This window comes from Typopeltis vanoorti, chromosome 17, assembly GCF_054136105.1.
Source record: "Typopeltis vanoorti isolate ZY-2024b chromosome 17, IOZ_Tvanoo_1.0, whole genome shotgun sequence".
NCBI classification, from domain to species: Eukaryota; Metazoa; Arthropoda; class Arachnida; order Uropygi; family Thelyphonidae; genus Typopeltis; species Typopeltis vanoorti.
In genome coordinates this window covers 96528442-96540531 of record NC_143565.1, presented here as the reverse complement: position 1 = coordinate 96540531, position 12090 = coordinate 96528442, and the positions used below count along the sequence as shown (strand labels likewise).

Below are 12090 nucleotides of genomic sequence, written 5' to 3'. Positions count from 1 at the left end.
GATTCAACGTGTTGGATCCGGAGTTCTAAAACTCAATACAGACGAATTGAGTTTTAGATACAGTAGCGAACAAATTAATTCGAACACTCATATTTTAAAGAAAATTTTAATTTCGCAAGAAAATAAGTAGAAAAAATTAAACTCCAACTTTACCTAATAATTTATATGTACTTCTCTGTTCTTAATAAGTTCATTAGTTTGTTTGTACTCTACCAACGTATAACACATTTATATTATTCTTGCATCTTGAAACCATACATTTATAATGAACTGCATTAAGTTATCCTTTGTATCACAATTTAATTTTCCAAGTCTCTTTTTCACTATGGCCCACAAAATTTCTATTGGATTAATGTCAGGAGAATTACCTGGCCACTTCAAGCAAGTAGATGTGATTTTTGAGACTCTTTCACTTTTTTATTATTTTTTTTAATTTATTGACGTGTGGTATGAAGAGAGATCAGTTGGAAGATGAGTTCTTTGTCTTTTTGGATCTGTAGGACCAATCTTTTTTTCCAATATGTTTATGTATTGGTCGCTTTTCATCATACCATCAACAGGCACAAATGATCCTGAACCGTCATGTGTAACACAATCCTAGAACATCTTTTTTGCTGGGTGTTTAGGAGCTTGTGGAAAGTAGGCAAGAGGTCTTCTCAGTCTCTTATTTGCGAACATAGGGTGCTCGCTCTCCTTGGACAAAAAATGACTGTCATCTGAGAATATGACCTTCTTCCACTTCTCAACAGTCCAATCTTTGTACATTTTGCCTACTGGAGCCTCTTTTTCTGAATAGCTATCGTCAACATTTGTTTCTTTCTTGGTCTGTAGGCAGTCCTCCCTGCTTCCAACAATCATCTACGGCTGTCATGTCAGAAACATTAATCTCAATAGCTGCCAAGTCCCTATTTAAGTATACAGCAGACAATGTTGGATTCACTTTGCTTTTCCTAACTAGTAAATGACCTTGAGTAAGTGTAGTTTCCATTTTTCACCCACAATTTTCTGTCAGGAAAAAGAGTTTAAAATCGCATTAAACAGGTTTAGGGAGATACGTACCAAACCCAACACCACACTCATTGACAATATGTCTTTGAGTCATGGATGTGTGCTGAGAAAGAATACATATTTTTAAACGTTTCTTGGAGATGTATCAATTATATAGCTACACAAAATGAATAAAATACTAAGAATGTCAACTTGCTTACACTATTAAAATTACAATTAATACAATAGTGTAATTTTAATTACACTATTGTAGAGATAGTTAAAACACGCAGCACTGCAACCAAAATACTGGACTAAAGCCAAAACTAAAAATAGTAAACTGAAACCAAAACCAAAATTCTGAACTGAAACAAAAGCCAAGCCAAAATCAAAAACATGACAAAAATTCGGCTTGTTCAGATTAATTTGTTAGCTACTGCATTATCCTTGTAGCACCCTACGGTCATCTTCGGTGAGCGTGGTTCCACTGCGGGCAGCAGTTGCAGTTGAGTCCCTGCGCTTCCACTGATTGTTGACTTGGGATTGTCCAATTTGCCTAACAGATAGGCATACAACGTGGCATCCTATCTCAATACCTGTTTCCAACTCCATCAGCTCTCTTCTCGCAGCCATTTGAGTCGGACACAGTTGCACTGACTTGGAATCATCTTTTTCCTCCAACAATTAATACCGCTATAAACACGTCACTTATTACATGGCACGATGTCCCTTGCCCTGGGAGAGTCCCGTTGACCTCTTTCCAATGGTGTGTTAGGTTTGCGCCGCACATCCGAAAAATTCACGAAAAAATAATTTTTTTGGTTATTAATTTTAAACAAGCAGAATTGTTACAAATATCAAGATATTCACGGTGTGACCAGGCCAGATTTATAGTTTATGCGACCCTAACTACAAAGAAGTAGGAGGCCGTGCTTTTCAAAAGAAAATTATCTACGGTATGTACTTTTAAAGCAGTGTGCTATTTATTTTATAAAAGCGCACATGAAAAAACTTGACAAAGAATGTTGTATTCATTTGTATCCATTACATATCAGATTACTTTCTTTTTTTTTTTTTTATAGTTCAGCTAAAAAGCTGAACAATGCCCGTTTTCTGTAATGAATAATGGCAGGAGGATGAGTCAACGTATTTGCCAGCAAAGATTGGCTGGCTTCCAATAAACTGAAAATTCAACATGACCTGTGGGATTACGAATTATTAAGGTAAGCCAAAAGGGCAGTTGGTTATTGGATTCACGTTCAATAGTGAACTTTCTCTAGGAAATGAAGTAATTCTGACTCAGTGTGGGACCAAATTGCAATATATCATCAACAAAACGTAGCCATACAGGAGGTTGAGGGAATATAGTGTCAAAGCATTCTTTTTTTTTTTTTTTTTTTTATGCGCGCTATGAAATAATCAGATAGGGCTGATGAGATAGGACCGTCCATTGCTGTTCATTTTATTTGTTTGAACAACTTATTATGTCATGTAAAATTTAAATATGTTGGCAGTGTCTTCTGGGAAATCAGATTGTAAAAACTGAAGAGTTTCTTGTAATGGTTTGTTGTGAACAGGGAGGCTACATTAAAATAAATCATAATCGCATGTACGTAGACCTTCAATTTTCTCTTTGAAGTGAAGACTGTTTTTGATATAATAGTTAGTATGGTCAGTGAGATTCCAAAGATGACGAGAGAGTTGTTTTGCAAGATAGTAAGTTGGAGAGCCAATACAGTACACTACTGGGCGTGGTAGGTTGGCGTCCTTATGCATTTGGTGTTTCATAAAATCTCGCTCCAACATTGTTTCTGGAAACAAAGCGTTCAGCATTTCAAAATGAACAATAGCAAGGGCATTGGGGAGAGGAATCAGTGGAAGGCGAAAACACAGGATAAAAATAAGAGAAACGGGTTTTTCTTCTTTTCCTGTTGTTTTATTCCACTTTTCATCCCCGCTGCGGTCTAGTTATACCGAACTGCTTATATTAAAGTTAGGTTACGGATGCATAGGTTACTTCAAAAGAAATTCATATGTAGATTTTATGCATATCGAAATGTAAATACTAACACTAAACTATTTAAACACACACAGACACATATGATTTCAACATATGCTATGCCCAAAGTATATGTTGGAATCGAATTTGACATTTGTTCTGAATAGTTGCGTCAGAATTCTCATTTTGTGCTACAAACGTAATTCTAAGCGCAGCAAAATTTTGATGCTGTGTTTTGAGTTCTTAAGTGTTAATATCGTATTAAAAGACAAGCAAATGTTTGCAAGGTTTTTTTTTTTTTTTTTACTATTATGATTTCTCAGTAATACTTCATAGAAATGTTTATTAATTGATTATAACAAATTACTGGGTAACTAAAATTTTTTTCTATATACGCTTGTAGTTTGATAAGCTTTATTATTTACTAATAACCCGAATGTTTTCGGCCATCATATGTTTCCTAACTTTTGCGTGTTTTAATTTGCTTCATACTTTGATCAAAGAGAGCTTAATTGCGGATTTCAGTCTACAAGCAATATCCTTAACGCTTATTACCACGATAGCGAGCCACCTGAAAAAAGAAAAGCAGGATTCAATTGAATAATTATTATCATATTATTAATCAATATGGATTTCATTATATTTCTGGTGGACGGTCCGATATTAAAATATTTGTTTTATTGATTTTCTTAATATAATACAAAACACTGAAAAATTTTAAAGCACAGAATATCAAATAAGAAGGGGGGGGGGAATAAACTCTGGATTAAGGTTGTAATTTAAATTTCCTATTTTCCTAGAAAACAAGAATCCTAGTTTAAATATTGTTGCCGCAGTTTAGCAGTAGTAAAGTGGGAGTTTGTTGCACAGGTCCAGATGTTGGTAGCATATGTTATTCTACATAAGCGTGGAAGGTCTATAATACGAAACTGTAAGTTTTTCAAATACGATAAAAACAAGCATTGAAATGGTCCAACACAATCATTAAAAAGATGCGTTTTGTAATAGCATTCTTATATAGTTCATTATAATAGTAACTGAATCTAGCGTCCATTTTCACATTGCGTGCAGTTTATTTGCTTTTATTTGAAGCAAATACATTTGGATGTTATTTTCATGTTTCGATTTAAATGTAGATTATTGAGACAAATTTTAGAAGAGACTGTAAATACCAATTTTCAGTATATTCCAATTAGCCCAACTTCTAACTAAAAACCGTGCGATTGAAAAGTAAAATCGAGATGACTGGACCAATTCTGGTAAAAATCCTAAATATCAAATTTTAATAATTTTTTTCCAGCTAGAGCGACGTTACTGTATGCATAGAAATATATATATATATATATATATATATATATATATATATATATATATATATATATATATATATATATATATATATATATATATATATAAATAGAGAGAGAGAGAGAGAGAGAGAGAGAGAGAGAGAGAGAGATGAACAAAGCGGGTAGAATAAGATGATATCCATTTTGCGAAAGCACTTGCTAAAAGAGTGTAATATTTTTTCAATATTATAATTGGATATTATCGAGTTATGCGTAACTGAAACAGGGACCGTAAAAATGTAAGGTGTCGGAAGCTATCCCTAAATGTTCCTAGTGAACCACGTTGCTTGGTTATTACGTCAATCTACAGGGTGTCCCAAAATTCACGCAAGAAGTAATTTTGATAGAAAACACAGGTTTTTAATTAAAAATTGTAATTTCTTATTGATTCATAAAGTATACAGTATAGGGTTATGCATGGAATAGCATATCGGGTAAATGGCCTCCACGGCTTTGCTGGCACATACGCACTCTTTTGTCGAAATTTTCCATGACCGTTTTGCATAAATGTGGCTGAATTTCGTTGATACAGCGCTCAATTTCCTCCTTCAAGGCGTGGGTGGTCATGGGCTTGTTGGCATAAACCTTAGACTTCAAAAAACCCCAAAGAAAAAAGTCCAACGGCGTTAAGTCACATGATCTGGGCGGCCAATTCTGATCACCAAAAAGGGAAATTACACGACCAGGAAATGACTCATGCAGTAATTGAATTGTTTCTCGGGCTGTGTGGTATGTGGCACCGTCTTGTTGAAACCACATGTCGTCCACATCCATATCTTGCAATTTAGGCACAAAAAACTGGATTATCATGTCGCGATAGCGAGCAGCATTAACTGTTATTGCCTTACCAGCCGCATTTTCGAAGAAGAATGGACCGATGATGCCTCCAGCCCAAAATTCGCACCAAACAGTGACACGTTGTGGATGCATTTGTTTCTCAACAATCACTCGTGGATTTTCTGAACCCCAAATGCGACAATTTTGTCGATTAACGAAGCCATCAAGATGAAAATGAGCCTCATCGCTGAAGATGATTTTGTTCGAAAAATAAGCATCCACTTGTTGTTCCATAATCCATTCAACGAACTCTCTTCGCTGTGTGTGTTTAGTAGGCTTCAGTTCTTGAGTCAATTGAACTTTGTAAGCATAAAGATGCAAATCTTTCGTGAGAATACGCTGTAGAGAGTTTCTCGAAATGCCCAATTCAAGACCACGGTGCCGAATTCATGTTCCTGGACTCTCAGCAACACTTTCACGAACTGCTTCGATGTTTTCTGTTGAACGACTTGTTGAAGGACGGCCAGAGTGTATAATATCACTAATTGATCCAGCTTCCTTGAATTTTTTAATTAATATTTTCACAGTTGATGAAGTTAAATCACTATTCCGACCATATTTTGTAAGAAAATTGTGAACTGTAGCTGCCAAACCTTCATTATTTTTAAAATATTGCTCAACAATGAAAATGCGTTGTTCTTTCGTGTAGCGCTCCAGTTTTAATAACTTTGAACTGTCAGCTGTCACGCTGACTTTTTTTTTCTCGTTGGCAACACTTTACCGCACAAATGGCGCTAAATTTAAATCTTGCGTGAATTTTGGGACACCCTTTATAAGACTAGTCTATCAGGCTAATGCAAGTAGATGACTGCATTGACTAACAGAATTACTTTTGAAAAGAAAAAAAAAAGCTTATAAATTGAACCTTCAAAATATCTTTCATAGCCTCATTACAACCATTAGCAATAAAAGTACTACGGTCACATAAATAACCATTCACAATAAAAGTATTTTGTATTTTATTACAAAACAAGGGCTACCATTTACATCAAATTATAAATAATGAAATAACAAAAAATAAACCCTATAACGCCGTTCATTCAAAGAGAATAGACGGTGTTTTTTTTTTTTTTTTTTTTTTTTTTTTGAAAAGATAGTTTAGTTACATTTTTCACTGCCACCACAATTCACTGTTTTTTTTTAAGGGTACTAGACGAAAAGCGATATTCCTAATTCTAATAAGTATTCATGTTTATTATGTCGCATAATAATTAAAAATTTGCATTTCTTCCTGGGGGGGGGGAAGAAAGAAAGAAACTACTTGCCTGCATCAAAGAATGGCTAATTCTGGAAAACAGGCCTGGAAACAGTTTTTCTAGTTGGTCACTAGAATCAAACCTGTAATGGCCTTCAGAAACCCCAGCATTTTGGAAGTTACCATAATTACGCAGGCACCTTAAACTAAATTAGTGTCATCTAAATACTTATCTTGATATCCCTCCATTGAATTTGTTTAAGGCACTGTCTACTATAATAGAGTATTTTTAGAAAGGTGCACAATATAGAGATTCTATTTATTATTAACTAAATACTGCATTTAAAAACTTTCCTTCCACTCTCTTCTGTTCTGAGCCTTCTCTTTCAAGGTTGTGTACCTGTCTCCATTGAGCATGTCATCTAGCATTATTTTCCTTAACTCTTCCTCTGGGTCTTTTTTCCGTCTATTTTTCCTTCAATGGCATCTCTGATGATTCCATTACCTCTCAGAATATGTCCGATCCAGTTTCCCTTGCTTCTTTTTATCCTCCTTAACAGACTTCTTTCTTCTTCTACTCTTTTTAAGACCTCTTCATTGGTTTGATTTTTTCCATCCTTCTCTAAAGCCACATCTCAAAGATTTCCAAAATCTTAATTTCTTCTTTCTTCAATCCAAGTTTCAGCTACATAGAGGGAAACACTCCACACATAACAGTTTATTAATCTTTTCTTTAGGTATCTATCCATTTTACTTCTGAATAAATTCCATTTTCTATTAAAGACATCTCTTTCCATCGCTATTCTTGCTTTTATGTCACTTTTACATCTTCCATCACTGCTAATAACTTCCTAAATATTTAAATGCCTTTACTTGATTCAATTTTTCCCCATTTATTCTGATATCCATATTTGCCTCTTTCCTTGCTATTTTCATTACCTTTGTTTTTCTTATGTTAATTTTCATTCCATAATTGATACAGGATTCCAGTAATCTGTTCAACAGATGTTGTTGTCCTGTTTCAGTATTTGATAATAATGCCTTATCATCTGCATATCTTATTGCAAATATCGGTCTATGTCCAATCTTAATTCCTTCTTTCGAATTCTCCAGTGCTTCTTTTGACTTTGCTTCGGAATACATGTTAAACAAAATTGGCAACAGAGAACAGCCTTGTCTTACTCCTCGTCCAATGATACCTGGTTCTGTTGTACCATGTATATGTCTCTCACCATGGCAGTTTGTCCCATATATATAGTGAAATAATTAGCCTTCTGTCTTTCCAATCTATACCAATCTTTTCCACTACTTCCACCATCTTATCCCATTTACAAAGTCAAAAGCTTTTTCAAAATCTATATAACAGATATTAACTTCTTTATTCACTTCCAGACTTCTTTCACTTACTATTCCTAACAGTCCAATCGCATCTCTTATTCCCCTACTCTTCCTGAAACCAAACTGATCTTCTCCAAGAAATTCTTCCACCTTAGATGCAATACTTCGTGTTAAGATTCCCATAAGCATTTTTGATATATGGGAAATGGGGCTTATTGTTCTAAAATCCTTGCAGTTCACTGCATTACTTTTCTTTGGTATAGGTATAAATATTAAGGTCATAAAATCTTTTGGTAATTCTCCTTTGTTATAAATTAAAGTTATTATTTTGGTTATTTCTTCAGCTCATTTCTTCTGAAGTTGTTTCAAGAATTCTGCAGGTATTTCATCTATTCCTTCTGCCTTTCCACATATTAGTTCTTTAATGGCCATTTCTACTTCTGTCTTTAAAATCTCTGTACCTAGATCATCTTCATTTACTTTCTTTATATCTTCTAATATCAACTCATTTGGTCTATTTTCCTTGTCATATAGATCTTCAATGTATTCCTTCCATCTCATTAGGATTTTATCTTCAGTTATTTCTTCATTCTTATTTTCTATGCCTCTAGCTCGAATTCCATTTCTCTTGTGATTCATGCTCCTTGCATTTTCGTACAAAAGATCATACCTTCCCACTCTCTCATAATTTTCCATATCTTCACATTGTTTTTTAAGCCAATCTTCTCTACTTCTTTCTGCTTCCCTTCTGAATTTGTCATTCAGGGTTCTATATTGTATTTCCCTTCTGGGATGTCTTTATTTTTCCATTTTCTTCTTTCTTCCATTAGAGAAATCATCTCATTAGTTATCCAAGGTTTTTTTTTTATATTATTATTATTCTTTTAGCTCTTACATATCCAATTTCTTCTTCTGCAATCTTCTTTGTTTTCTCTTTAACTTGTTCCCATTTCTTTTCTGGATCTTCAGTTTTGACAAAACTTGTTTCCTCTAATTCTTTCTCCAATCTATTTCCAAATTCCTTTCTCACATTTATTTCTATGAATAGTAGGTTGTAGTCAGAGTAAATATCAGCTCCAGGATACATGTATGCATTTTTTACACTATTCTTGTATCTTTGCTTTACTATAATGTAATCAATTTGATACCTTTCCGTATCTCCTGGTTTTTTTCCATGTGCATAGTCTTCTCTTAGAGTATAGAAAGGGATAGGGATAACAAAATAGGCTGCAATAGACGCCAGACAATAAGAACATGATGGAGTCATGAAGGGCAGAGATGGGCTTAATTTGATTAACTGATACCCATCTGGAAATCAGTTTAAGTTATTTTAATTCATGTATATGAATTAAAATAACTTAAACTGATTTCTTGTATATATATATATATACAGTATATATATATATATATATATATAGGCTGTTCAATAAGTAATAAGACTATATTTATACAGAAAACAGATTACCTTTAATTGTCATCATTTACATGGTCTTTTTCGAAGTAACTATGTGAGACGCGAAGCATTTGTCCCAACGTTGCGTCCACTTCTTAAACACATGTGAGAGACCGTTTTTTGAGAGTTCTTTCAAAACCGCCTCCAGCTTTTACACATGCTTTATTGCTTTCGAAATGGGGGCCTCTTAGTGGTTTCTTGAACTGAGGAAACAGCCAGAAATCGCACGATGCGAGATCAGGACTGTATGGAGGGTGTGGTAGGATATAGTTCGCCCACCGATTAGAGATCATTCGACACTTCTGCGCATGTCAGAAAAGGAGAATCCATTACGATAATAGGGTAATCAGTCCGTATTGTGGGATGAGTTGTTTATTATTACAGGTCGGAAAATTAACTTCTCTTTCATGATTATTGTAGTTAACTATGTTGCTTGTATAACAGTTGGGAAATTTTACCTATAAAGCACGATTTCGCTTGTTGCGACCAATTCGTACGTCCTTCATTTCTTTTTCCCCTTCAGCATGGATCGACTATTCTTGGCAAGACGTCAAGCAGAGATCTACAAACGGTGGGCGAACTATATCTGTGTTGTTCTGCAAAACGTCCACTACACAACCAGCAATATGTGGCCTTGCATTATCGTGGTGCAATAAGAAGCCATTCTTCAGCAATGGACGCTTCCTTTTGACGTGCTTGATGATAATCGCTGCTGTGTTGATCATTGTCTGTGATGGACGTTGAAGGTCTTCCATCACGTTCAAGATCTTCAACATTTTGCCTTCCTTCCTTAAAAGTTTTATGCCAGTGAAAAACACTTGCCCTCGACATTGCTTCATCGTGGAAAGCTTCGCGTATCATGTTAAAAGTGTCCGATGCCGATTTTTGTAAACGCACACAAAATTTAATCGCATAACGCTGTTCCAAGGACGCTTCCATTTCGAAGACTGGTCGCACCTCGTAGGCGCGCCGATGAGCACTCGCGTTTAGTCACGTGACACTCTGGCACATCAGCCCGTATACGCCATCTATCAACCTCTTTTGTTAATACATACAGCATCATTTCTTTATTCCACAGAAATTAATATTGTGATGAGTGGTTTCGCCACAGTAAAATTAGTCTTATTACTTATTGAACAGCCAACGTATGTATATACATTTAAGCGTGTGGACAAGGCAATCTCGAGCAAGTAGCAGACAAATAACGTCATTGGTGCAAATTGTTACCTGGTGCAGCGATTAGGCTAATATCAGTGCACGGACAGCATGTTGTAAGAGCATAATCTATGCTGCCGAAAATTGGGTGACTGCCAGGACTGTTGTACTGGGATCTGGTCATTTTCATTTTTTTTCTATTTGTACTCACAATAAAGTTACTGACTCCTTCGGTGAGCGCAGCTCGAAGTCGTGCTGGTTCCCTTAAACATGGATTTCGAGAAACTGGGAGTGTCAGCGGCCAGATCGGTTTGCAAACAGTTCCCACTTAGTACATGGGAGTGTGACCACCTGGGAAACTGGCAATGATTGTTATTTTCCTTTTTTTTTACGTTGTTCGTTTAATTTTTGGCATTCGTAAAGCGAATATATAATCTAAGATCTACCAAGATTTTATTAATTTACTTTATCCGTTTAACAATTTTATTTCATTTCATTTCAACTGACCTTTGATGTCATCTCATCCATCTGATGTATGATCGCGTAGCGTCGTTCTTCTATTCTTTGCCACATTTCTTCACGGGTAGAAAATTGTGTCTGAAAGTTTAAACATTATATTTGATGCAATTGAATCCTATAAGATTTTCCTCAGTTAATTTCTGAACTTATTTAATTAGTTATACATATGAAAGTAAAACTACTAACTCATTCAATATAAATTTGAAGTACGAACTAAAAATGAAAATTTTCACAAAATTCAAATAGAGCATAGTGAAAAATATTTACCTACCACCATTAAAGAACGGTTTTCATTAATTTAATTGACAGTTTTCTGATGGATTCACACTTTAAATTTAAATGAAAAATATAAGATACTTCAATTGATTATAAAAGGAAGTTAAATGGAAGAAGAAGACAAGGAAGACGAAGAAAATCTTGGCTGGAAGACATCAGACATTGGACTAGAATGAGCTCTGACGGACTGTTCAAAGTGACTGAGGATCGCTCAAAATGCGATCCTCAGCCAAGGTGGTCGCTAACCTCCGAATACGAGATGGCACTCAAAGAAGAAGAATTCTATAATACAATAACAGAATAGATAGAAGACTGAGCTTACTCTTTCGAACAATTTAATTCTATTACCTGAGACAGCAGCACATAAAAAAGTGTGGAAAAGTGTCACTAACTTTAACTGTAACCTCTAACAGAATGGATTCTAGTTCAGCAGAACTAATATCCATTCAGACCCCACATTAATATGAGTCATGTACCAAGATAATTTAGTTAACGACTTCGGACTTATTTCCAACATTTCCTTAATGAAAATATTCTTTTTGACAATATGAAAATCATTGTTGAATTTATTTTGACACCAGGTTCCATTACTTCAGAGAAAAAGTTCGTTATTAGTAAATCGATTGCCTAATCGACATAGTAGAGTCAATGATGATGATAATAATAATTATTATTAAGAGACCTCTAGGGGATCAGAGACTCATCGAGGGCGGCCACATTCTACATACCTCAGCTATTGTACTTATTCTTAAATTCATTCACACTGCCTGCACACACAACATTCAATGGTAATACATTCCAACTACGCACCATCCTGCGAGAGAAAAATCTAGCTCTCACCCCTTCTTAGGAGCATTCATTCTCAGCTTCCAAGGATGCCCTCTTGCCCTTTCCCCATAAAATGAAATATTCCATCAACTGAAATCTTGTATCACCTTTCCAGAACTTTGTAAGTCTCAATCATACCACTCCTCTTTCTGTT

At 35.1% G+C, this 12090-nt stretch overlaps 1 protein-coding gene across 1 annotated transcript in view; it reads right to left on the bottom strand.

The window, feature by feature from the left end:
• Nucleotides 1–3482: 3482 nt before the first annotated feature.
• The window catches only part of LOC150097664 (uncharacterized), a 55973-nt gene continuing 47365 nt past the window's right edge, over nucleotides 3483–12090 (bottom strand). The window contains exons 5-6 of the mRNA XM_090406970.1: nucleotides 10821–10910; nucleotides 3483–3557 (exon numbers count right to left, since the gene is read on the bottom strand). Of these exons, the coding sequence (XP_090263096.1) occupies nucleotides 3528–3557; nucleotides 10821–10910 (120 nt within the window). The 3' untranslated portion in view covers nucleotides 3483–3527. The remainder of the gene's footprint in view (nucleotides 3558–10820; nucleotides 10911–12090) is intronic.